The sequence below is a fragment of the Saimiri boliviensis genome, chromosome 15 (assembly GCF_048565385.1).
Source record: "Saimiri boliviensis isolate mSaiBol1 chromosome 15, mSaiBol1.pri, whole genome shotgun sequence".
Lineage (NCBI taxonomy): Eukaryota > Metazoa > Chordata > Mammalia > Primates > Cebidae > Saimiri > Saimiri boliviensis.
In genome coordinates this window covers 91,104,343-91,130,201 of record NC_133463.1, presented here as the reverse complement: position 1 = coordinate 91,130,201, position 25,859 = coordinate 91,104,343, and the positions used below count along the sequence as shown (strand labels likewise).

Sequence of the window (25,859 nt, the reverse complement as noted above, 5' to 3'; positions counted from 1 at the left end):
AGGGAGGTGTTGCTGTTAGTGGCTGCGCTATTTACAAGGCAGGTTCCCTGTGGCCAGGGCTGAGGAGGGAGCCAGGAGCAATGTCCATGGGCCAGTCACTGCCACGGCCCAGGGGGGCCACCCAGGGGTATGAGGAAGCCAGCAGGGGAGGTCCAGCCAGCAGAGTGTGGCCCTGGGGAGCCTCTCCAGGGAGGTAGCAGGAGCAGACGGGCGCACCAGCCCACGTGGCTGAGCCCTCTGCAGGTGCTGCCTGGCTTTGCCAGCTCTGAGGGCATGGACAGGAGCGCTGCCCAGCCCCTGCCCTGGAGAGGAGCCAGACACCGGGCCCAGCAGCTCCCCACCCTCAGTGCTGTGTCCCCAGTGAGGCCTGGCAGGGCCCAGGAGGGCCGCTGACCCACTGTGGGGAGGGGAGGCTGTGTCTGAGCTGAGTGCTGGGACCCCGGAGGGCCTTGGCTAAGGGCTCAGCAGGGAAAGAATGTGCAGGCCAGGCTGTGGCCCGCTGTGACCCAGGCCCTTCTCCCCACAGGCCGGCTGGACCCTGCAGGCAGCTGTAGCCGTTCCCTGGCCAGGTACTTCCTTTGGGCCGGGCAGTGGGTGGGCCCCTTGCTCGCCCTCGGGCTCACACCGCCCGTCTCTCCCTGTCTGCAGCCGGGCCGTGCAGCGTAGCCTGGCCATCATCCGTCAGGCGCGGCAGCGGAGGGAGAAGAAGAAGGAGTTCTGCATGTACTACAACCGCTTCGGCAGGTGCAACCGCGGCGAGCGCTGCCCCTACATCCACGACCCTGAGAAGGTGGCCGTGTGCACCAGGTGCCCTCCTGCCCTCACCGCGGGGCCGGGGGAGGTTCTGAGCAGGCCCTGCTCTCGGTCCCTGCCGGCCCCTCCTCACACCCTCTCTCCTGCTGCTGCAGGTTTGTCCGGGGCACCTGCAAGAAGACGGATGGGACCTGCCCCTTCTCCCACCACGTGTCCAAGGAGAAGGTGAGTGTGGCGCTGGCAGCCCTTCTCCCATTCACATTTCTCTGGGGTCTCGGCTGCCCGGCCCCCGGGTAGATGGTGCCCACGGCTTTCCCTGGGCTTAGGACATGCAGATCCCAGCCCTGGTGTCCTTAGAGGCTGCCGTGCCACCTCCGTCCCTCTGTGGGCCATGCCTCCGGGCTCCCTCTTCCCGCCAAAGCGTGCTGATGGGTCCCCCCTAACCACATGTCAGGGTCCCTTTTTCCTTCTGGCAGCAGCAGGCCTCACCAGATCCCCAGACCCCCCCATACACATGCCCAGGGGAAGCTGGCTTTACAGGTGCCCCTGTGGACCCAGGGCTGAGGCCTCAGGGTTGGGGAAGCTGTGTGTGAGGGGCTCAAGGGGAGGCTGCCTGAGCAGAGGGCGGGAGGGAGGGGCTGGACACATGCAGAGCAGGGCTCCTGGCTCATGTGGGTGTTCCTGCCGCCCAAAGCCCCACAGACTCACCTTGAGCCAAGGTGGGTCCCGGCTGGGAAGAAGCAAGAGAGCTCTGGGGCCGGGGTCAGGGGTCAGGCTAGCAGGGACACACGTAGCGCCTGTGCCCTGGACTCGGCCGCGGTGTGGTCATGGCATACCAGTGGAGTGGTGGCTGCCGCGGGTGAGGGAGGCGGCATTGGGCAGGGGTGCTGCTGCTGCAACAGCTTTTCCCCTTGAGGAACTTGAAAAGAATCAGCATTTTTCTCCCTAATAGAGCTTCGGAACTCTGTTGTGAGCAATTTGGAAATTCACGTCGAGTTTCGGGTTCATTAGCTCCCAGCTCCAAAGCAGGAGCACATTCCAAGCTGTCTAATGTGGACGCCCCGCACCAGCACCCTGAATTAATGTTATTGTTATTTGTGTGGACGTGGCAGGGTGCAAACAAGGTTAATTGAAATGAGAACGCAGTTTCCTCTTGATAACAGCCCCGCTCTGACAGCCAGGAGGAGCTCCGTTTGGTGGAGATTTGGCTTTATCATCCCTTTTTATTAGAGCTAATTTGGGCTCTATATCAAAAACCACATTAAGGGAATTGTCTACAGCCCACCACCGCCAGCCCCAAATGGGCCCCCAACCCCTTTCCCCTCTGCGGCTGCAGTTAAAAGACAATTAGAAATAAACTCCCACTTCTTAAATCACCCTTTGTTTCTTGGCCTTCTCCCTCCCTCTCAGCCCTGGCCGCTGACTCTCTGGACCCTTTTTTCTCTCCTTAGCCTTAGGCAGGTTCCTCTCCCCTCCCCAGCCTCACCCAGAAAAGTGACTTTTTAAAGTCTCTGGGTCTGCCCAGCTTCCCCAGGGCTCTGGGAAGGGGAGGGGCCCAGGGTGGGGTAGGGGCAGGGAGGGTGGTCTGGCCCTGGAGGGAGGGTGGGGCTGTGCTCCACAGAGGCCATTGGAGGGAACAGGAATAGCCAGGGGAGTGGCTGGAGACCCCGGGGTGCCCGGCGGGGGCTCTGTGGGGGCTCCAAGCTGAGGCAGGACATCCCCGTTCTGGACACGCAGGCAGCCCAGGAGGAACCCGTGGTGGCCCACGAGGGGCAGGGAGGTGTCTCCTGGAGATGGCAGGAGGCCCCTGCTTCCCTCCCCGGGTGGCCCTAGCCCCGCCAGTGCTCCTCAGGCCTCAGGTTCCCCAGATGGGAGGACAGTGCGTCTCTTCCCTCTCACAGCCCAGGTGGTGACAGCAAGCCCTGACTGTGGCCAGCGGCCCTGTGCTGGGGAGGAGGACGCTGCTGGCTCTCCTTCTGACAGGCCTCAGCCGCCACAGTGCTGGCCTGCAACCAGAGCCGTACCAGGCCTGCTCCCAGACGGCCCTGCCCACCCAGAGCCCAGGGACACTGATGTGGCCCACGGTCAGGTGCCTGGGGGGCCCTCTGTTAGCTGCTGGCCCGTGGCTCGTCCTCCCATCTGGACACTGGCCCCATGGCCTGAGGGGCTCTGAGGGCAGCCCTGGCCACAGGCTAGTGGTTGGGCACCGTGGCCGCCCTTTTGCCCTAGATGGGACAGGCTCAGAGCAGGTGAGGGACTTGGAGCCGCAGGGCTGCAGGCTGCTGTGCTGTCCTCTCCACAGAGCGAGGGCTAGGGTGCGGCTCCCCGGGGAGGCTGGGCCCACTCTGAGCAGCAGCTTCCCTGCCCTGCAGCTCCTGGTGGCTGCTCTTCCTGCCAGCCAGCCAGCGTGTCCGTCTCTGTCTTGGGGAGGGCCATCTGTGGGCTGCCCGCGGGGCCTCACTGCCGCCCTCCCCTTCCCCTGCAGATGCCAGTGTGCTCGTACTTTCTGAAGGGCATCTGCAGCAACAGCAACTGCCCCTACAGCCACGTGTATGTGTCTCGCAAGGCCGAGGTCTGCAGCGACTTCCTGAAAGGCTACTGCCCGCTGGGTGCAAAGGTGAGGGGTCCGTGGGTCCCAAGTGGGCGGGGTTCCTGTGGCTTGGTCGTCCTCTGCTCACTCTGGGTGCCTGCTGTGGCGGCTGGATGACCTTTCTGCAACCCTGAGGTGTTCACTGTCATCAGCTCCACCTCCACCTCGCAGTGACTCGGAGGTCCAGCAGCTTTCCCGGGGTTGCACAGCACCAGCCCAGGGTGGGGTTTGAACCGTGGGAAGGTGAGTTGCAGAGGGCCTAGACTTCCAGGTTCAGCGTGCGTAGCCGTGGGAGCTGTCCCTGGATGGTGGGGGTGTGGTGGCTGGGCCGGGGCAGCCCCTGGGATGTTGCTGGGGTGGCAGTGTGATGAAGGGGATATTGGAGGCCGGGGTCCGGCAGGGCTGCAGGTGGATGTGTGGCCAGCAGCCTCCCCAGGAAGGCAGGGGGTGGACGGGACACTCCCACACAGCCTGGGACAGAGGGGTGGGCTGGGCAGAGCCGAGGGGGCCACCTGAGCCATGGCTGGCGAGGCCGGAGTGAGCTGGCACTGGAGCCCATTGGGGGGCACCACTGCTGGGTGGGGAACTGGGGTCCTGGGCTGCGAGGTTCACCTGCAGCTGATGGCTCCAACTCCCCTCTTCCGGGGGCACGGCTGACTCCTGCACTGCAGAGGCGCTCATAGGCTCGCCTGTCTGGGAGATTCCCCTCTGCCTCACCTGCCCTCCTGGCTTCACCAGGACTCCCCGCCCCAAGCACTGTGGCCTCAGCCACCCCAGTGATCCTGGTCCCAGGTACAAGCCCCCTCTCCCCCAGCCTCTCACGCCTGTGGCTCTCCCTGCCCTGGGGGCTCCTGCACCTGGCCCATTCCTGGTGGCTAAGGCTGGGGGCCTCCTGGCTCAGGCAGGGGAGGGGCCAGTAGCGGCTGCAAGGGAAGCTGTGGCCCAGAGCTGGGGGACTGGAGATGCTCCCTAGTCCCTGGCACCTTGAGAGGGAGCCCCGGGGCCTGCAGCAGGGCCCACTGCCACCCAGTCCTCATACCTTGTGAGTGTCGGTGCTGCCTCAGGGTCTGAAATCCCTGTGAAGCCGAGAACACCAGGCACCCCAAGAACCCTTTCCCAGCCCACCCGCAAGGACGCCAGCCCTAGGCTCCAGTGTCTCTCCTGCCCAACGAGGGTCCTGTAGAAGCTGTGCCACGCACACCCTGTGCACGGCGTTCTGTGGTGGGTCGGGCCCTCCCCAAGCACCTTCTCCCTCATCCTCAGTCCTCACGCCCACTTCCCGGGAGGAGCCAGCCCCCAGCTCCTCCTGCTGCCAGGCCAAGGGTTGGCCAGGCCGGGCTCCCCAATCTGGAGCCTGGCAGGGAAGCCCCTTCAGGGAGGCAGGGTCTGACTGGGGCAACCCCAGACCCTGTAGGGGTGGTGGCAGGATCCCCATGGAGGCCATGGCTGATTATTGTAAACTGTTTCAATTTAAATGAAAATATCAAAGTGATATTTAGGTCCTGCTTCTATTAGTGGAAGTGCTTACTGCTGCCTTTCCGCGTGTCCGCGCCCGGCACCCGCATGATGGATCGCAGCTTGTAATTATATATGGGAAAGCGCTGAGCCGGCCAGATCCAGCGGGTACAGGCGGCCGCCTGGGCCTGCGAGGGTTAATTTTATTCTCTAAATAATGTGAAAAGTGCTGAGTCGTCACCTTGCGCCAGAAGTAGAAGTCCTCAAATGGGCCCCAGAGAGTTTATAATATTCCACTGAATCAAGTGAAATTGTTAACCTTGCTTCCTAAGGCGATGGCTTGTTAAAGAGGCACGTTCCCTTTTCTTGTGAATAATTTAGGCAGAGAGTAAATCTCCGCTTCTTCCCCTTTCGGAGGCCCACGGCTGCAGCTCAGGGGTCAACCTCCGCCAGACGCCGCCTGTCCAGGAGTTGAGGACGGGGGTGACTTGAGACTGCCTGACTGCGCACCTGCGGGGCCTGCCACGCGCCTCCTGGTACACGGCGGCGCCCTCCGGGAGCAGCGCTGCTTTCTTCCATTGCCTTGGGCGCTCGCCCCGTGTGCGTCAAAGGGATCTCTCTGGCTGACGCGTTTGCTGGGGGGAGACTCTGAGATGAGAAAACCCCACCTTCTCCCTTAGTCTTAATAGCCTGCTATGTCTGTCAGCTGTCAAATTCTGATCTGCTGCTAGCGTCCTCGAACGGAAGAGTTTTTCTTCCTCCTCCTCGCTCACCGCCTACCTGTGTGTGTCCACGGGTGTGTCTGGCTGTGTTCACTGCCATCACCTTTTAATTTAACGCTTACGCTGCTCCTGCCCCTCCCTTAAAGATTCCTCTCTTTATGATGCACCCGACAATTTCTGCACACTTTCTGGCACCCAGATGCTCCCAGCACCCAGCTGCTCTGGGACAGCTGCTCCTGCAGGGCACCCTGGCTCCTTCCAGGTGTGTTTAGGACTTAGGGTCTGGGTACTGCTCCGATGGCTCTGGGTGGGTGGGTCAGCTGCTCCTGCAGGGCATCCTGGCTCCTTTTGGGTTGTTTAGGACTCAGGGTCTGGGTACTGCTTCCGATGGCTCTGGGTGGGTCAGCCGCTCCTGCAGGGCGCCCTGGCTCCTTCTGGGTGTGTTTAGGGCTCAGGGTCTGGGTACTGCTTCCGATGGCTCTGGGTGGGTCAGCCGCTCCTGCAGGGTGCCCTGGCTCCTTCTGGGTGTGTTTAGGGCTCAGGGTCTGGGCACTGTGTGTGCTAGTTGCAGCTGTGGGGTGTCGCTGCTGCTAGCGCCCAGGGCTGGGAGCATCATGTGCACGCGTGCAGGACAACAGCGACGCCACCCGAACTCCATGCTGAGAGCTCCCGCCCACCTTGGCCATCTCACATCTGCAGTGCCTGCTCCGTGAGCCTCCACGCTGCTGGTTTCTCCATGCCCTGCATGTGGTTGGTGCCCGTCCACAGGGAGCTGCCGAGAGAGGGAGGGCCCTGGCTGGGTCCTGGGTTTCAGCTCCCCAGTTTGAGCTGATTGCTGAGTCATCTGGGATTCCTCTCGTGCTCGCCCTGGCTTCATCCTCCAGGCTCACTGGGGCGGCCATGTCCTCTGAACAGCGCCTTTCTTGGTTCTGGTCACACAGCGCTTCTCTCGTTCATCCTTTATGAGGCAGGGTCCTGACATCTTTTGCTCTGTGATTTGTGCTGAGGGGTCTTATTTAGGACCTATCCCCACCTACGGTCAGAGTGCCTCTGGCGTCGCCCACTGCTGGCTCAAGACACAGCTGTGGGTGCAGCTTGTCCCTGCACAGTCACCTCCTCCTCTGGCCGCACTGTCCTTTTTCATACAATTGCGACAGCAGCACTGCCTACCTTGAGTGGGCTTGGTGACTACCGTGGACCTGGCAGAACTGGGCGGCCCCAGCATGGGAGGCCTCCGCTGTGAGTCCGCTGCCGTTTGCTGTTCTTTCTTTGTGCATTGTGTGAGGTGGGGCCCCGCTTAATCTTTCTTCATGTCCTTGGCACAGTCCCCTCAACAGCAGTCTAACCCTTTGATTTGTGGTGTCACCTTAAAAGAAACCAAACAGCTTTATTGAAGTAGTTTCCTTCCCACGTGATTCCTCCACTATAGTTGTATGGTTCTGTGAGTTTTAGTAAACTTAGGTTCCTGGCCGGGTGCAGTGGCTCATGCCTGTAATCCCAGCACTTTGGGAAGCCAAGGCGACAGATCACCTGAGGTCGGGAGTTCGAGACCAGCCTGATCAACATGGAGAAATGCTGTCTCTACTAAAAATACCAAATTAGCTGGGTGTGGTGGCGCACGCCTGTAATCCCAGCTACTTGAGAGGCTGAGGCAGGAGAATCGCTTCCACCCAGGAGTTGGAGGTTACAGTGAGCTGAGATCACGCCATTGCACTCCAGCCTGGGCAACAAGAGCGAAACAACGTCTCAAACAAAAAAAAATTAAACTTCAAGTCATGCAGCCATACGACAACGCAGCTTTTGAACGTTTTCACTGCCTCTAGAATTCCCTCACCTCTTTCCATCATCAGTGCCAGCCCTGCCTTCCTCCCACCCGCAACCCTAACACTCATCCACTTCTGTCTCTGTAAGTTTCTTCTGTGGGCCTTTCGTGTAACTGCAATCACGTGGCAGGTGGTCGTTTGGTGTCTTTGATTTTACATCATGTTTGGAGGTCTGTCCCCAGCTCCTCAGCGCTGCACCCTTTTATTTCAGAGTAAAAAGCCACTGCAGAGACCCGCCACGCTTTGTGTGTCTGTTCCTGAGTGGGGGACATTTGGGTTGTTTCCAGTTTGGGGCTGTTGTGAGTAACGCTGCCTTGAACACCTGCTCACAAGCCTTTGTGTGGCTGATGCTTTTGCTTCTCTTGGGTAGACACCTAGGAGTGGAATTGCAGGGTCAAGGGTCACTGCGTTACCAGCCACGTGACTGTTTTCTCTAACGGCTTCACTGTCTGGGTGTGTTTTGCACTCCTGCCAGTAGTCAGCAAGGCTTTCGTCTTGCTTTCTTCCTTGCTGGCTCCTGGTATCTGTCTTTCTCGCACAGCCGTTCTGAGTATGGCATGCCGTCTCCCTGGGGTTTCAGTTTGGATCTCCCTGAGAGCTTGGGTGTGCAGAGGGTGTTTATGGACCACTCCTATGTTTTTTGAAAAACAGCTTTATTGAGATAATTCACATACCACATAATTCACCCATTTAAGTGTACAATTCAGTGGCTTTTGGTACACTACGTTACTTTTTAAATTGTGGTAAAATATATATAACATAAATTTTGACCTTTTTTTTTTTTTTTTTTTTTGAGACAGAGTCTTGCTCTGTCGCCCAGGTTGGAGTGAAGTGGCATGATCTCGGCTCACTGCAACCTCTGCCTCCCAGGTTCAAGTGGTTCTCCTGCCTCAGCCTCCTGAGTAGCGGGGACTACAGGTGCATGTGCTACCACACCTGGCTAAATTTTATATTTTTATTAGAGACGGGGTTTCACCGTCTTGGCCAGGCTGGTTTTGAACTTCAGACTTCATGATCCACCCACCTTGGTCTCCCAAAGTGCTGGAATTACAGGCGTGAGCCACTGCGCCGAGCCATTTTTGACTATTGTTCAGTGTCAAAATGGCACTTAGTTCAACAGCGTAAACTACATTCACAACAGTCTGCAACCATCACCACTATTTCCAAAATGTTTACCACCCCTGACAGAAGCACTGTGAGGTTGAAGCAACAGCTCTCCATTCCCCACTGCCCAAACCCTGCTGAGACACCTAACTAGTAGTCTCAAAGTCGCCTACTCTAGGTATGTCCTGTGAGTGGAGTCATACAGTGTCTGTCCTTCGGCACCTGCCTCCTTTCCCTTCGCACGATGTCTTGCTCACACATGCGACCCCACGTCATTCCTTTCTTATGGCTGGAGAGCGTTCCGTTGTGTGTCGTGCGTTTGGTGCGTGGCGACTGTGAACAGTGCTGCAGTGCTCACTGACGGGCAGGTATCTGTTTCAGTCCCTGCTTCCACTTCCTTTGGGTGGACATTAAGGAGTGGAGTAGCTGGAGTCTGGGTAATTCTGTTTAGCTTTTTGAGGAATCGCCAAACGATTTTCTGTTGTGGCTGTACCGTTTTACGTTCCCACCACCAGTCACAAGGGCTCCGGTTTCTCCACACCCTCCCCACCACTTGTTGTGGTTGAATTCATTTATTCTAACGCGCGTGTGTGTGTGTGTGTGTGTGTGTGTGTGTGTGTGTGTGTATTCTTTAGGGTTTTCTTATACATAAGATCATGTCATTGGCAAACATAGTTTCACATCTCTGTTTTCAATTTGGATGCCTTTTATTCCTCCCTCCCTCCCTCCTTTCCTTGCCTTTTCCTCTTCCTTTCCCTCTCCCTCCCCCTCCCCTCCCCCTCCCCCATCCCCATCCCTCCCCCTCCCCCTCTCCCTCCCTCTCCCCTCCCCCCCTCCCCCTGCCCCTCCCCCTCCCCACTCCTCCACCTCCGTCCTCCTCCCCATCCCTCCTCCTCCCGCTCCCCTTCTCCCTCCCCCTCCCCCTCCCCTCCCCTCCCCTCCCCCTCCCCCTCCCCCCACCTCCCCTCCCCTCCCCCTTCCTCCCCCCTCCCCCTCCCCTCCCCTCCCCTCCCCTCCCTCTCCCTCCCCCTCCCCCTCCCCTCCCCATCCGTCCCCCTCCCTCCCCCTCCCCTCCCCTCCCCTCCCCCTCCCCCTCCCTCTCTCCCTTTCTCTCTCCCTCCTCCTTTTCCTTTCTCCTTTCTCCTCTCTTTTCCTTTCCTTTCTTTATACTCTCACTGTGTCGCCCAGGCTGGAGTACAGTGATGTGATCTCAGTTCACTGCAACCTCCACCTCCCAGGTTCAAGTGATTCTCCTGCCTCAGCCTCCTGAGTAGCTGGGACTACAGGTGCATGTGCCACCACACCTGGCTACATTTTATATTTTTATTAGAGACGGGGTTTCACCATGTTGGCCAGGATGGTCCCAAACTCCTGACCTCAGGTGATTGCCTGCCTCAGCCTCCCAAAGTGTTGGGATTGCAGGCATGAGCCACCGTGCTCGGCCTCTAGCTAGAACTTGAATACTATGTTGAATTAAAATGGCAACTGTGGGCATCATTATCTTTCCTCATCTTAGAAGGAAAGCTTTCCTTTCTCACCATTGAATACATTAGCTATGGGCTTTTATGTATGGTCTTTACTATGTTGAGAAAGTTGCCTTCTATCCTATTTATTGTTTTTTGTTTTTTTTTTTTTCAATCGTGAAATGATGTTGAATTTTGTCAGGTCTTTTTCTGTATCATCTGAAATGATGATGTGGTCTTTTTCCTTTATTCTATTAAGGTGGTCAACTCATGGCACCACATCCAATCACAATCTCATTAATTGATTTTTGTTTATGAAACCATCCTCGCATCTGGGAATAAATTCCACTTGGTTATGATGTGTAATCCTTTGTTTTTTTTTTTCTTTGAGACAGGGTCTCACCATCACCCTGGCTGGAGTGTAGTGGTGCTATCTTGGCTCACTGCACCCTCTGCCTCCCAAGTTTAAGCTGTTCTCCTGCCTCAGCCTCCCAAGTAGCTGGGACTACAGGCACAAGCCACCATGCCCAGCTAATTTTTGTATTTTTAGTAGAGATGGGCTTTTACTATGTTGGCCAGGCTGGTGTTGAACTCCTGACTTCAGGTAATCCACCTGCCTCAGCCTTCCAAAGTGCTGGGATTACAGGTGTGAGCCACCATGCTCAGCCTTTTTTTTTTTTTTTTTTTTTTTTGTGATAGAGTTTCTCTCTCTTGTTGCCCAGGCTAGAGTTCAGTGGCACCATCTTGGCTCACTGCAACCTCTGCCTCCCAGATTCAAGCAATTCTCCTGCCTCAGCCTTTCAAGTAGCTGGGATTTCAGGCGCATACTGCCACACCTGGCTAATTTTTGTATTTGTAGTAGGGACGAGGTTTTGCCATGTTGGCCAGGCTAGTCTCAAGCTCCTGACCTCAGGTGATCCACCCACCTCAGCCTCCCAAGTGCTGGGATTACAGGCGTGAGCCTGGGCCTTGATGTGTGATCCCTTCAGTGTGTCGCTGACCTTGTTTTGCCGAGGGTTTTTGAATCAGTGTCTATAAAATACATTGGTTGTTAGTTTCTTTTCTTGTGTCTTTGTGTAGCTTTGTTATCAGGGCAATACCGGCCTCACAGAATGAATCAGGAAATGTTTCCTTCTCTTCAACATTGTGTGAGAGTTTGAGAAGAATTGATATTCTTTTAAATGTTTTAGTAGAATTCACCAATGAAGCCATCAGCTCCTGTGCTTCTATGCTTTGCTTTTTTCTTTCTCTCTCTTTTTTTTTTTTTTTTTTTGGAGAAGAGGGTCTTGCCATATTGCCCAGGCAGGTCTCGAACTCCTAGGCTCAAGCGATCCTCCCACCCCTGCTTCCCTAAGTGGTGGGGGTTACAGGCATGAGCTGCTGTGCCCAGCTGTGTCCTGGACTTTTCATTCTTGGGAGATTTTTGGTTACTGACTCAATCTCCTTGCCATGTAGGTCTGGTCAGATTTTCTGCTCTTCACTCAGTTTTGTTGGATTGCATATTTCTAGGAACTGGTCCATTTCGTCTAAGTTTTCAATTTTATGTGTGTACAACTGTTTGAAGTTTTCCTAATTGTCCTTTTGATGTCTGCAGAATCTATAGTGATACTGGAAATTTCATTTCTATAACTGGAAGTTTGTGACTTCATTTTTTCATTGTTTGTTTTGCTAGAGGTTTGTCAATTTATTGATCTTTTCAAAATACCAGTTCTTAGTTTTACTGATTTTTCTCTATTGGCTTTCTGTTTTTAATTTTATTGGGCTTTCTGCTCTTATTATTTCTTTCTTTCTGCTTACTTGTAGTTTATTTTGCTGTTTTTCTCCCTCTACATTCTTGAAATGGGAGCTGAGATTATTGATTTGAGTAATTTGATTATTTTCCCCTTTTTTTGAAACAGGGTCTCACTCTCACGCAGGCTGGAGTGAGTGGTGCAATCATATCTCACTGCACCCTCAACCTCCTGGACTGAAGCAATCCTCCTGCTTCAGCCTCCTCAGTAGCTGGGATTAGAGGTGCACACCACACACCCGGTTAATTTTTAAAATTTTCTGTAAGACAGACTCTTGCTCTGTCACCCAGGCTGATCTCAAACTCCCAGCCTCAAGCAGTCTTCCCACCGCAGCCTCCCAAGTAGCTGGGACGATACAGGTGCATGCCACCAAGCCTGGCTGATTTTTGTATTTTTTATAGAGACAGACTCTCACTATATTGCCCAGGTTGCTCTCAAACTCAGGAGCTTTAGCAGTGCATCCATCTCGGCCTCCGCTAGTGCTGTGATTCTAGGTGTGAGCCACAAAGCCCAGCTCCTGTGGATTTTTATTTTTTTATTTTCCTGAAGATTTTCTCTTTGCCCTATGGATTATTTAATAGAAGGCAAAAGAGTCATACAATCTGAAGAGAAACCAGAGTATTGCCTATGGATTATTTAAAAGTGTGTTATTTAGTTTCCAAGTGTTTGGAGATTTTCCTGTTCTTTCATTGATTTCTAGTTTGATCTGTATTGATTAAAACCACACAGATTTAATTCTAAGCGTCTCAGAGTTTGTGTTCTGGCTGAGGATGTGGTCTGTCTTGGTGTATGTTCCATGAGCACTGTTGCTGGTGCTCTGTAAATGTTGTCCCGTAGATCTTGCTAGTTAAAGGTGTTTTTGAATTCTTCTGTATCCTTGACGGCATTCGGTCTAGTTTTCGTTGTTGAGAGAGGTGTTGAAGTCTCTAACTGTGATTGTGGATTTTTTGTTTCTCTTTTCATAGCTATCAGTTACTGCTTCATGTATTTGATAGCTTTTTTGTTTGGTGCATATACATTAGAATTGTTCTGTGTTCTTTTTGTTGTTGTTTATTTAGAGACTGTGTCTCCCTTTGTTGCCCAGGCTGGAGCTCAGCGGTGCAGAGTTCACTGCAACCTCAAACTCCTGAGCTCCACTGATCCTCCCACCTCAACCTCCTGAGTAGCCAGGACTACAGTCATATATAATGTTTCTCTCTGTCTCTGATGATTTTCTTCGCTTCAAAGTCATTTTTTTCTGATGTTAGTATAGCCACTCCTGTTTTGAGTCAAGTTTTCATGATATGTTTTTTTTTTCTCGTTTTACTTTAAATTTACCTATGTGTCATATTTGAAGTGACTTTCTTGTAGACAGCAGATTGGTCAATCATGTTTTAAAGTTCACTCTGCCAATCTCTTTTAGTTGATATATTTAGGACATTTACATTTAATGTGGTTATTGCTGTATTAGGGCTTAAGTGTATCATTTGACGTCCTTTGTTTTCTGTTAGTTTTTTTTTCCCTCTGGGTTTCTCCCCCCTGCCTTCCTATGGGTTACTTGAACACTTTTTGGAATTTTTATTTGATTCACTTACAGTGTTTTCAGTATAGATCTTTATGCAGTAGTCTCCCCTTCTCCATGGGGGTTACATTCTAAGACATGGATACCCGAACCTATGGGTAGCATGGAACCCGATTGCTGTCGTTTGGAACGTGTTTCTGTTGGGTCTTCCACCCACAAATTAAATGCCTTTTTAAATCTTAACTAAACATTTATCACACACTGTTGTCCTAACTCTTGCAGTTTGTGGTGTGACAGCAAAACTAGCATGAATTTCTTTTTCTTCACAATTTCAAGGATAGAAGATTCATTCTTACTATAGATCTCAGCAACCTCAGAATATTGTTATTATTGTTATTATTTTGTGACCAAGTCTTGCTCTGTCATGCAGGCTGGAGTGCAGTGGTGCAATCTCTGCCCACTGCAACCTTTGCTTTCCTGGTTTAAGCGATTCTTCTGCCTCAGCCTCCCACATAGCTGGGATTACAGGCACCCACCATGATGCCTGGCTAATTTTTGTATTTCAGTAGAGGCTGGGTTTTGCCACGTTGGCCAGGCTGGTCTCGAACTCCTCACTTCAAGTGATCTGCCCTCCTCAGCCTTCCAAAGTGCAGGGATTACAGGTGTGAGCCACTGTGCCCAGTCTACTTTTTTCTTTTTTAAGCAGAGAACTTTCACCTTTTCACCTAAAGGAAGCATTTTAGAGCTTCTCTTATCCAAGTTGTTAGCATCACTACTGTTGCACTTTGGGGTCGTTTTTTATTAAAATCAGGGTTACTTGGACCCAAGTGCTACAGTACCCCAAGAGTCTGTCTGGCGAGTGAGACAGCTACTACGTGACTAAGGGGCAGGTAGTATACAGTGTGGAAAAGGAATGGTTCGTGTCCTGGGCAGGACAGAGTATGACAGTGCAAGATTTCATCACACGACTCAGAATGGCATGCATTTAAAAATGTATGAATTGTTGGACAGGTGTGGTGGCTTACACCTATAATCCCAGCATTTTGGGAGGCCAAGGTGAGTGGATCACCTGAGGTCAGAAGTTCAAGACCAGCCTGGTCAACATGGTGAAACCCCATCTCTACTAACAAAAAAAAGTAGCTGGGCATGGTGGTGGGCGCCTGAAATCCCAGCTACATGGGAGGCTGAGGCAGGAGAATCACTTGAACCCGGGAGGTGGAAGTTACAGTGAGCCGAGATCACGCCACTACACTCCAGCCTGGGCAACAAGAGTGAAACTCCATCTCAAAAATAAAAAATATGAATTGTTTCTTTTTGGAATTTTTCATTTAATATTTTTAGACTGCTGTTGACTGAAGGTAATTGAAACTGCAGAGAGTGAAACAGTGGAAAAAGGAGGACCACCATGTTGCTTTCTAAGTGATTACCCTGGCTATGGTTTTATATTTGCACGACTGATGAGCGTCTACTGGTGGTAGCATTGTACCAGTTTGAGTGAAGTGCGGGAAGTCTGCCTTCCCTCATCCCCCCTAACTGCCCCCTTTTACCGCTGTCTGGAATACTTCCTCTGCACAAGTTAGAGCCGCAACAAACATGGTTACAGTTTTTGCTTTAACCATCAAACATGCTTTAGAAAACTCAAAAACTGAGATGGAAAGTCTCGAATGTTTGTCCATATTTTTGCTTTTCTTGTTCTTTATTCCTTCCTGTTGTTCCAGGGGTTTTTCTTTTGTTTCCTTTTTGTTTGGAGAGCTTTAACCATTTTGTAGGGTAGAACTGGGGGTGACAAGGTGCTTTTCTTCATAAGAAGATGTCTTGATTTCCCCTTTATTCCAAAAGTATAATTCACTGAGTCTGGGATTCTGTGTTGACAGTTCTTTCTGTTCAGCTTGAAAAATGTTATGCCTCTTGCTTATGTCCTCCATGGTGTCTAGTTAGAAATCCACTATTTGAATTTTCCCCCCACAGGTAATATGCAGGGTGCTGTGACTCATGCCTATAATTCCAACACTTTGGGAGACCCAGGTGGGTGAATTGCTTAGCCCAAGAGTTTGAGATTAGCCTGGGCAACATGGCAAAGTCCATCTCTTAAAAAAACAAAAACAAAAACAAAAAAACTTAGCCAAACATAGTGGCATTCGCCTGTGGTCCCCGCTACTCCTCAGGTGGCTGAGTTGGGAGGATTGCTGAAGCCCTGGAGGTCAAGGCTGCAGTGAGCTGCGATTGTACCACTAGGCAATAGAGTGAGACCCTGTCTCAGAAAAACAAAATGTAGTTTCTCTCTGGCCGCTTTGAGGATTATTTCTTTGTCTTTAACTTTTATTAGTCTGACTATCGTGTATTCTGGGGTAGATGCCTTTTTTTTCTCTCTCTTTTTGAGACAGAGTCTCGCTCTGTTGCCCAGGTGCCCAGGCTGGAGTGCACTGGCGCAATCTTGGCTCCCTGCAACCTCCGTCTCCTGGGTTCAAGCGATTCTCCTGCCTCCCGAGTAGCTGGGATTACAGGCATGTGCCACCATGCCTGGCTAATTTTTTGTATTTTTAGTGGAGACGGAGTTTCATTGTGTTAGCCAGGATGGTCTTGATCTCCTGACCTTGTGATCCGCCCACCTCAGCCTCCCAAAGTGCTGGGATTATAGGCATGAGCCACTGTGCCTGGCCTCTGGGGTAGATTTCTTTGGTCTGTCCTGTTTGAGCCTTCTTGAATCTATAGGCTATGTGTTTTGCCAAATTGGGAAAGTCTTTATTATTTCTTTGAGCTCTTCTTCCTCTGCGTCTGCATCTCCAGTCACACGAACGTTAGGTCTTTTGTTGTGGCCCCAAGGCCCCCAAGGCTCTGTTCGTTTTTTAAACCTTATTTTCTTTCTCTTGTTCAGATGGGCTGTTATTCTGTCGTCTGGTTCTCGGCCTCATCCGTTCAGCTGCTGAGCCAGACACTGAGTTTCTTATTTCAGTTACTGTATTTTTTAGTTGTAAAATTTTCATTTGATTCTACTGTATCTTCTTTTTCGCTGCTGTGCTTTCTATTTCTTTTGTTCAGGCGTGTTTGTGTTACGTCTGGCAGTGTCTTTGTGACGCTGCTCTGGCGTCTCTATGAAATAACTCTGATACCCTGCCTCTCAGCATTGGCGCATGCTGCTCCCTTTCCTCACTGAGCTTCAAGTCTCCCTTGTTCTTAGTGTGAGCGTCACTTTGTGTTGAAGCTTAGTTGTGCTGGCTGTTTCTGGGTGGAGGTGCCGCCTCCTTCTTGCCAGCTGTGAGTAGAAACCCATTTCCCTGAACTTGGCCTCCCTGACGCTGTGCAGGGTGGCGTGGAAAACAGGCCTTCCATGAAGCCTCCCTCCTGGATAGGGAGAAGGAGTTCCACAATATTCCTCCCTCATGGCCTCCATGGACTCTGTTGGTGGGATGGGGGAGAGGTGAATGTCCTGGCTTTTCACCATCCTGGCAAGGAGGGGAAGGGTCCGGGATGCAGGCTGGAGTAGGGTGGCGGTTGTCCGAGAGCTCTGTCTTGCTGGGCCTGCCCTTCGCCTGTACCTACTGGCATCTCTGTGCTGCTTTGACTCCAAGTCTTAGATGGGGACAGGAAGCAGCTCAAGGGAGCCCAGCACCAGTCATGGCTTGATCGCAGCCATCGGCACCTTCCCTGCAGCCCAGAGCTGGCTTGGGTTTGTTATGGTAGCACTTAGCAGGAAGTACAGGGTTGGTACTTTGGGTCTGTCTTCCCAGCAATGCAAGTTCCTTCTTTTTTTTTTTTGAAATAGAATCTTATGTTTTATTTAACCCAACCTATCAAAAATTTCAACATATAATCAAGATTTAAAAAGAATACACCAGAGCAGATGAGGTGGAGTCTCTGTCACCAGGCTGGTGTGCAGTAGTGCAATCTCAGCTCACTGCAACATCCACCTTCTGGGTTCAAGCAGTTCTCCCTCTTCAGTCTCCAGAGTAGCTGGGATTACAAGCATGTGCCACCACGCCCAGCTAATTTTATATTTTTAGTAGAGACAGGGTTTCACCAAGTTGGCCAGGTTGGTCTCAAACTCCCGGCCTCCCAAGTGCTGGGATTACAGGTGTGTGCCACTGTGCCCAGCCTACTTCTTTCTAATACCAGTTTTGGCTGATTTTCCCCCAGAAACTGATCGGTTTTACTAAGGTTTTCAACATATTGGTGCATGTTGGTGTGTCTGCAACATCCTTTGTTACGTCTAGAGGTTTTTTCATCTGTATTTAATTTGCGTTTTCTCACTTGTTTCTGGGAACAGTCTTGCCAGGGGCGTGACTATCTTATTGCCCTTTTCAGACAACCAGCTTTTGGGTTTTGCTCATATTCTTTACTGCTTGTTTCTTTTCTTTTTCGTTGACTTCTGTGGTTCCTTATCATTCCCTCTTTGCTTTTGGTCTTCCCTGAGCTCCTTTCCTGCTTCCTGCTCTGGGGACTGTTGGGAACGAAATGATTGGCTTTTGAAATAGGAGAAAGACCTGAGATTTGGGAGGGGCTAGGGTGGAATCAGATGGTTTGGATCTTCTGTGTGCCTGCCAATTTCTTCTTTTTTTTTTAGATGGAGTCTTGCTCTGTTGCTCAGGCTGGAGTGCAGCGGGGCAATCTCGGCTCCCTGCAACCTCCGCCTCCCGGGTTCAAGCAATTCTTCTGTCTCAGCCTCCTGAGTAGCTAGGACTACAGGCACACGCCACTACGCCTGGGCTAAAATTTTTTTTTTGTATTTAGTAGAGATGGGGTTTCATCGTGTTGCCAGGTGAACTCCTGAGCTCAGGCAATCTGCCCACCTCAGCCTCCCAAAGTGTTGGATTACAGGCATGAGCCACTGCGCATGGCCTGATTTTCTAATATTAAACCAACCTTGCATTCCTGAGATAAACCCAACTTGGTCCTTTATATGTTAGTGTTTTTATACATTGCAAGACTGTTTATAATTTATGTAGGACTTTTGCATTCTTTTCATGAGTGATAATTGGCCTAAATGTTCTCTTCTCATATAGTGCTGGTCAGATTTGGTTTCAAGATTATTCTGGCCCCATAAGCTGAGCAGTGTTCTTTGTTTTTCTATACTGTGGATTTGTTCGTGGAAGACTGGAATTGTACATCTGGAGTGTTTGGTAGCACGGCAAGTAAAACCCTTTGGGTTGTAGCTTTACCTTTTAACTGCTGATTCCAGTTTCTTAGTGGTTATAGAAATACTTGGATTTATTTTTCTTCTTGTCAGTTTTTCTAGAATTTGTCAATTAACTAGTGTTTTTAAATGTACTGGCATGATGTTTGTTGTCACAGCATGTGGCATCTTTCATCATATGCAGCATCTTTAGTTACATGATTGTCGTTCCCAACATCGTTTACATCTTCCTTCTCTGTATTTCCTGATTAATCCTATTGGACACATTCATTACTGTTTTCAAAGAACCAGCTTTTTAACTCTCTTGGTTGTAATTCTTGTTTTATTTTTCTTTCCCTCTGCTTTGAGTTCATTTGCTGTTTTTCCCCTACCTTTTAAGGTAGGTCTTCCGTTGTGATAGAAGCATTTAAGGCTATGCATTTTCCTCTAAGCCCTGCTTTAGCTGTTTCACTGATGGCGATACATTTCCAGATCTTTGGAGGGTTTTCTGGGGGGTTTGTTTGGCTTGTTTGGGTTTTCCATTAGTGCACATTGAAGACTAAATAAATGAACACGAGGCGAAGGGTCTCAGGCCTTTTGAAATTTAAGATTCACTTCATGTCTGGTGTTTTCTTGTATATTTTCTTCTATCATTTTACTTTCTTCATAGCTCCTAGGTAATTTCAAAAAGTTACTTTATTTTTAGAGACAGAGTCTCACTCTCTTGCCTAGGCTGAAGTACAGTGGTGCAATCTTGGCTCACTGCAACCTCTACCACCCAGGTTCAAGTGAGTCTTTGCATCAGCCTCCCGCGTGGCTGGGACTACAGGTGTGTGCCACCATGCCCAGCTAATTGTTGTGTTTCTAGGAGAGGCAGTTTAACCATGTTGGCCAGGCTGGTCTTGAACTCCTGACCTCAAGTGATCCGCCTGCCTTGCGCTCCCAAAGTGCTGGGATGACAGGTGTGCTGGGCCTGGAAAGTTCTTTTTGGTCCTGGGTATTTGGTCGTGTTCTCCAGGAGGGTTAGTTCTGACTGGCACTGTCCAGTACAAACGTGTGAGTCATATGTGAATTTCAGCTTTTCTAGTAGCCACCTTTAAAAGGTTAAAAAATACACCAGAGCAGATGGAATCATATGTTTTATTTAACCCGGTCTATCAAAAATTTCAACATGTAATCAAGGAAAAAGAAATTGTGTATTTTACATTCTTTTGTTTCTACTCTCTCAGCCCCGGCACCTGGCTCTCACCGACACCCACACCTCAGCTCACACTGCCTGTGTGGCCCCTCAGCTGGCTCTCCGCACCCAGTGTTGCCACCAGCCATTGTTGGATCGGTGGCTGCATCTGATAAAATGGACCCGCATGCCCCTAGGCTCATCCCAGCGCCACGTGTGATGCCTGTGCTGGGGACAGGGCTTTCCTTGTCAGGCACAGCCACCGCCCCCGCCCCCCAGGAGGCCTCACCCCCAGGTCTGTGCAGGCCCCAGCATCTCTTCAGCTGCAGGCTCCTGAGCAGCCCATGGGTCTCGGGGCCCCACAGCACTGCCAGGCCCTGCGTGGAGGGACTCAGACTTCGTGTAGCAGGAACGAGTGAGCGAGTGAGCAAGGGTGTGGGCACTGGCCTGAGCCTGGCTTCCTCCTGGGGGCGCGGCGGGGGCCACACCACAGGAGCCGGGGAAGGTATGGGGTGCAGTGGGGCCCGGCTCTGAGGAGGTGCTCATGGCCAGCCCCAGGTATAGGAGCAGCACCTAAGATCACAGATTCTTAGGTCAGGTGCCTGGCAAGCAGGGGCCATGTGTCTGGGAGGACATGGGTTCAAGGCTTTGACACCCCATGAGTTGGAAGCACTCAGGCCACTCCAGTGCCGTGGCAGGTTTGAGCCACTCTTGGTGGGTTAGGCAGGGAGCTTGTCACAGTTTGCGCTGGTTCCATGAAGAGCAGTTTGGGTGCCCCATGCAGTGGGCTCTGGAGGGCGGCGGGGAGGCAGTACCCTCCCTGAAAGGCCTTGGGCACGAGGTGGGCAGGCAACTGGGCTGCAGAGCAAAGGCCAGGAGCGGGCAAAGGCCTTGGGCAGAGGAAGGGCAGGCTGGGCACCCTGCTCCCTGAGCTAGGCTCAGCCACTGGAGCCTTGGGCAGCCTCTTCGTGTTTCCCTGTGGGTGTGGAAGGAGAGCTGGGGCCACGTTGCTGCCCAGAGCACCTGCTGGCTGGCACGCCCCCCGCCCCTCGGGTATAATTAGCACTTGACAGGTGCTAGGGATCGCGTGCCCAGCCCAGCCCAGCCCAGCCCTGACCCAGTGCGGCCTGGCCTCGGCTGACCCACCCTCCTCCCCTGACCCAGCTCAAGCCCGCCCTGCTGCTCCCCACTGCCGCCCATCTCTAGCCACATCCACCTTCCCGGGCTCCCTCTGGGCTGCCTGGATGGGCAGGCCGGGGTCTGGCAGAGGTAGCGGGCGGGCAGAGCCCTGAGCCATGGCCTGGCCAAAGGCTCTGGGAGTCCCCAGGCTGGCCCTGTCCCACCATGCTCTCAGTCTGTGCCCAGGGCCTCCAGTTGCTGAGGGCCTCTTACAGGTGGGTGAGGGCCCCCATGGAGCCTCTCTGACCTGGTGGCCTCGACCTTCCAAAAGGAAACCTTTGACCCCAAGACTTGGGCAGAGCCTGTGGGGCCTGTGGGCGTTCAGGGGCCTGGCCTGGCCCTCCTTGCTCTCCCCATGCAGGGCCACAGCCTCCAGCCAGCCCACCCAGCTGTACCCCTTCTCTCTGCAGTGCAAGAAGAAACACACACTGTTGTGCCCAGACTTCGCCCGCAGGGGGTCGTGTCCCCGGGGCACCCAGTGCCAGCTGCTCCACCGCACCCAGAAACGCCACAGTCGGCGGGCAGCCACATCCCCCGCCCCAGGACCCAGCGACACCGCTGCCAGGAGCAGGGCCTCAGCCAGCCACGGGCCCAGGTGATGGGGCAGTGGGTACCGTACATGTGAGCCTGGGTGGCCCCTCCCTGTCTGGGGAGATGCTCAGGGCCCTCTGGGTGAGCCCCCCCGCCCCCAACTCAGCTCTTCAGGCTTCAGATCCAGAAAGGAATCCCAAGCCAAGGCTGGGGTCACGTGACCTCCAGAGCTACCCCTACCCAAGTTCCAAATCTGGACAGAGCCAAGGGCATCCCTCGCCATGGAGGAAGGGGGGGCTTCACAGAGACCTACTCCCTGGGAGAGGGTGGGAGGTCCAGCTCCTGGAGGAGTCTGGGGCTCCCTCATCCAGCCCCCATGCAGACCAGGAAGCCAAGGCCCTGGAGGTGAAGGGCAGGCTTGGTGTGGAGCTGGGGCCTTCCCCGCACCTGGCCTGTCCTTGTGGCCAAGGGCCAGGCTTGACCTGTGCCTCCAGTTCTGCCCTGAGTTCAAGGGGGCCACAGAGGCAGGAAGCAGCTGAGAGCATGAGTGGCCTGTCGCTGGGACCCCTCCCATCACCCCTCCTCACACGTCTGCCCCTTCCTTTCCTGCAGGAAGCCCTTGGCAGCCCAGCGCCCCACCAGGCAGACGCCCAGCTCTCCTGCCCTCACCGGGGCTGCCCTGGCTGCGCCTCCCCACTCCCCAGGGGTGTCAGCCTCTCCCTCATCCTCCAAGGCGGCCTCTTCTCCTTCCTCCTGTTCCTCCTCCCCCTCCTCCCTGTCCCCTCTCAATTCCTTGGACCAGGAGGCCCCGTCTCTCCAGGAGGCCACCTCAGCGGTGGCGCGCTCCAGCAGGCTCTGCAAGCTGCCCTCCTTCATCTCCCTGCAGTCCTCACCAAGCCCAGGAGGCCAGCCCAGGGCCCGGGCCCCCAGGGCCCCCCTGACCAAGGACTCAGGTAGGCAGCGTGGCCTGACTCAGGCACAGGGGAGTTTTAAATGCCCATCCCAGACCACCACGTCAGAATCTTCAGGTGGAGCCTGGGTGAGTCCTGAGGGCACCAGGTGTGCACCTGCCAGCCCGGGGGGCGGGGCTGGCCGAGGGCGAGTGTGGCGGTGGCCCCTGCGCTGTCGGCCCCAGCTGAGGCTGATTTAATTAGAAAGCACCCATTTCTGTTAATTTGTTCTGGAAGATCACGGCGCACTCCTGGAGAGAACAGATGTTCCCTCTCCCCCAGTGAGCGTTTGGGGCTTGGTAAATGGCTCCACTCAGCCTTGTTTAGGAGAGAAAAGAGGATTTTATGGCTGCAAACGACCCTTTCTGTAAACATTTTACAGCTCTCTGCGCGTTTGAGTGACGATAAACCCCACGCAGCTCGGCGGGCTGCAAATTTGTGACCATACGGCTATCATTTTATTGTCATATTTCACGGTCGTAACGTTAATGGAAGATGCTTGCTGCAGCCTTCTCCAGCATCTCCGCTGAGCACGCTCAAACGCCTGCCTCGGAGGGGCTGCCTCCTGCTCACAGCCTCCACGCTGGGCGTGGAGTGTGGCCAGACCCCACCCCACAAGACGTGGGCACCCGCTCCCTCCATCTGGGTGGGCCTCTCTGGGCTGGGGAAGCAGATAGGCCCCCAGGCAGGCACCTCTTCTATTTTTTTTTAAGATCAGGAACCCAGCAGCCAATTCCAGAGCCAGCAGAGGTGGGCAGGGTGCTGAGGGGTCCCATGTGCAGCTTGGGCAGGCCCCTCAAAACGCTGCCGTGGCCGGGTACTCGGGCAGGTGGAGGTGCCTGGGACGGTTTCTGGGTAGGAAGCTGGGCCGCAGGGGCAGGCTGACAGGTCAGAGCCGGGTAGTCCGCCACCTGGGCCCACAGCTGTGTGCGGGCGAGTGGCCCCGGGGCAATGCCGGTCCTGGGGCAGCTACACGGAGGTGTCTGTATTCAGTGGGCTGCCGTGGTGCCTGTGGGGTGGTCTGGAGATCTGGGGAGAGAGGAGCGGCGCCAGCACCTAGTTAGTGAGTGAGCACTCACAGGGCAGGGGCCCCCAAGGTTCCCCGCTGGGGGGAACTGCTCCCTCCCACACCGCCTGCCTCCAGGCCCTGCCCGCCTCACCCTGGGGCCTCTGTCCTGCCCTGCCCCTCCTGCCACAGCTTGTGTGCACCCCGGCTTTCCACATGGAAGGTGCAGCATGGCCGCCTCACGGGCCTGGCAGCCTCACTGCAGGTGTGTGTGTGTGTGGGGTTGCCCAGTGCTGTGTGTGCTGGGACCGATGGCTTAACCTGCAGACCTTGTGGCTAGGACCGCCGCCCCTGCCAGGAGGACCCTTGGATTGCAGGCAGAAGCCTCAGTCGACGCCATAGACTGAGCCTGCACCATGGGCGGACAGGCACAGTGGCTCACCAGGACCCGTTGGCAGCGGCGGCAGGAGCTGAGGCCTGTGGCCTGTGAGCTCTTCTCTCTGGAACTCAGACCCTGCTGTGTTAGCCCCATCCTGAGTCCCAGACCAGGAGCATTGCATACTGGGGAGGGTCTTCTAGGGCTTTCCTGGCACCTGACTTTTGCCCTCTTGCACAGGGAAGCCTCTGCACATCAAGCCACGTTTGTGAGGACCCCAGGAACCGGCCTGCACCTACCTCAGACCCTCGTCCTTGGAGAGGAAAGAGGCTGTGTCTGCCACTCTGCCCCAGAGGAGGGCTGCCCCCCACCACCCCCACCTGGGGCCACAGGGACACTGTTCTGCCTGCCTGGAAACTTCCATGACCACTGTGTGCCCAGGGCCTGGCCCCTGACCCCACCCACCCCCCTCCAGGGTGCCAGGCAGGGGTGGCCTCCAGGCCTGTTCCCCACAGCCTTTGGCAGCAGTGGCCCTGTGGCCCCCCAGCCCTCTCCACCCAGGTCTTGAGCCCAGTGAAGAGGCCACCGGCCAGGCCTCCCAGGCAGGTGTTTTATGTTCAGCAATAAAAGTTCTGTCCATAACTGGCTGGCTTATCCTGACTGCTGCCACACCACCACCAGGTGGTTGGCACTGCCCCTCTGGGCATGAGCACGGGGCCCCTTTCCTACCTCCCAGGATAGTTCGGAGGTCAGAAGGAACTTTTCCCCAGGCCTGAGCCAGTGCCATCTGGGGTGGGGAGGGCCTGGGGGGCACTCTGGGGACCTGGGTGCAAAGGCTGGGGTCATGGTGAGTGGGGCAGCTCGGCCGGCTCCCAGCTCCCCCGCCGTGCACAGGTGCCTGTGCTGGAGGGGCCTGGCCAGGAGGCCTGGCTGAGGTGGTGTCAGGGACCCCGGATTGGGAGAGGCAAGGCCTGGAGGGGCACAGGCTCCTCTGGGGATCTGCTCCCACTTCTCTCACCGCCAGAGAAACAAGAGGGTGGCCCCTGGGTGAGGCAGGCCACAACTCTCAGGGCCCACAGCGCAGCCTGCAGTCAGATGCTCAAGTCTCGTGCCCTCTGCCTGCCTGGGCTCCAAGTGGGTGGCCATGCCACTGCCCACCCCACACCCCGCAGGGCCCCTTGGCCTGGTCCACACTCTGGGTGAGGAGAAGGCTCTGTCCCCTCAAGGTCCTGGTGTCCACCCTGGAGTGGGGCATCCTAACATTGGCGTCAGAGGGCAGGAGGTGTACGAGGCTCACAGGACAGTTCCACCAGAGCCAGTGCTGGGTGACATGGCAGTTCCCAGTTCTCTCTATGGTGGCCATTGCCGTGACCTCTTCCCTGCACTCCTGGGCCCCAGCCTGTGGCTGTGGTCCTGCTGCAGCCGGATTGGGTGGGACAGTGGATTCTGGAAGCCAGAGCTGTGGGTGGGGTGTGCCCAGCTGGCTTCAGTCCCCTCCAGCACTGGCCTGGCTCTCCCAGACACAGGGGCCCAGACATAGGGGCTCGTGTCCATGCTCAGGGCCCCTCATGCCTACTTGGAGCAGTGGGCAAACTGTGGCTGCTCTCAGCCACACCCTCCTCTTTCCCCAGGAGCAGAGCGGGCTGTGGGTCCTGCACTGGGCTGATGAGGGGAGACCAGGGACACAGATTGCAGCCGGCAGCAACAGGCACCAGAACCAGCAGCCTCGGCCTGCGGGGCCTGCTTCCCAGGCCGGCCAGACAGAAGGAACCCGGGCTGGCGTCGGGGCCACTGATGGGCCCAAGCCTCCTACACCTGCGGGGCCCCTCAGCCCTGGGCCTCCTCCCCGTGGCTCACTGTGAAGGGCCACCAGGCAGGACTAGGGGGTCCCAAGCTGTGGCCACCTCTTAAGATCACCTCCCTGCCTCCCTCTGGGCCACTTGATAAATGGGGTCATGGGCTTGCACCTCAGACTGTGCTCTCTGGGACCCCCGATTCGAGGGTAGGCACCGGGTGGACATGAGGCGGCTGATCCTCTAACCTCACTGCGTGCCGCTGCCAGTGTCTGCTGCAGGCCCCATGGGCAGCCAGACCCACCGATGGGTGCCACTGCCTTCGGCCACCCTGGGGCTGGCACACGGTCCCTGAAACATGAAATGTTTGTGGGTGGTTGGTGGTGGGGAACAGGCTCCCTGTCCACCCAGTCAGTGCCTGCCTGGGACCGTGAGCTCTGCCATCTGCCACGTGGCACGGCCACTAGCAGGCCCCAGGCATTGCTCCTGGACAAGGGGGTGTGATGGCAGTTCAGGGCTAGGCCCACTGTTCCCAG

The 25,859-nt window shown here is 54.5% G+C and overlaps 1 protein-coding gene across 4 annotated transcripts in view; it reads left to right on the top strand.

Moving 5' to 3' along the window:
* ZC3H3 (zinc finger CCCH-type containing 3) overlaps positions 1–24,336 on the top strand; it is a 92,825-nt gene extending 68,489 nt beyond the window's left edge. The window contains exons 6-12 of one of the 4 annotated variants that reach the window (XR_743695.3): positions 527–569; positions 649–807; positions 909–978; positions 3,239–3,370; positions 21,078–21,262; positions 21,811–23,640; positions 23,771–24,336. Coding sequence is in view for 3 of the 4 variants with exons in the window: in XM_010329897.3 (XP_010328199.1) it covers positions 527–569; positions 649–807; positions 909–978; positions 3,239–3,370; positions 21,078–21,262; positions 21,811–22,348 (1,127 nt within the window). In the remaining variant the exon portion in view is untranslated. Of the gene's footprint in view, positions 1–526; positions 570–648; positions 808–908; positions 979–3,238; positions 3,371–3,495; positions 9,067–21,077; positions 21,263–21,810 lie in introns of those variants that run through there. The other 3 variants (XM_003942068.4, XM_010329897.3, XM_074387254.1) reach the window with 3 other exon arrangements.
* The last annotated feature ends 1,523 nt before the right edge of the window (positions 24,337–25,859 follow it).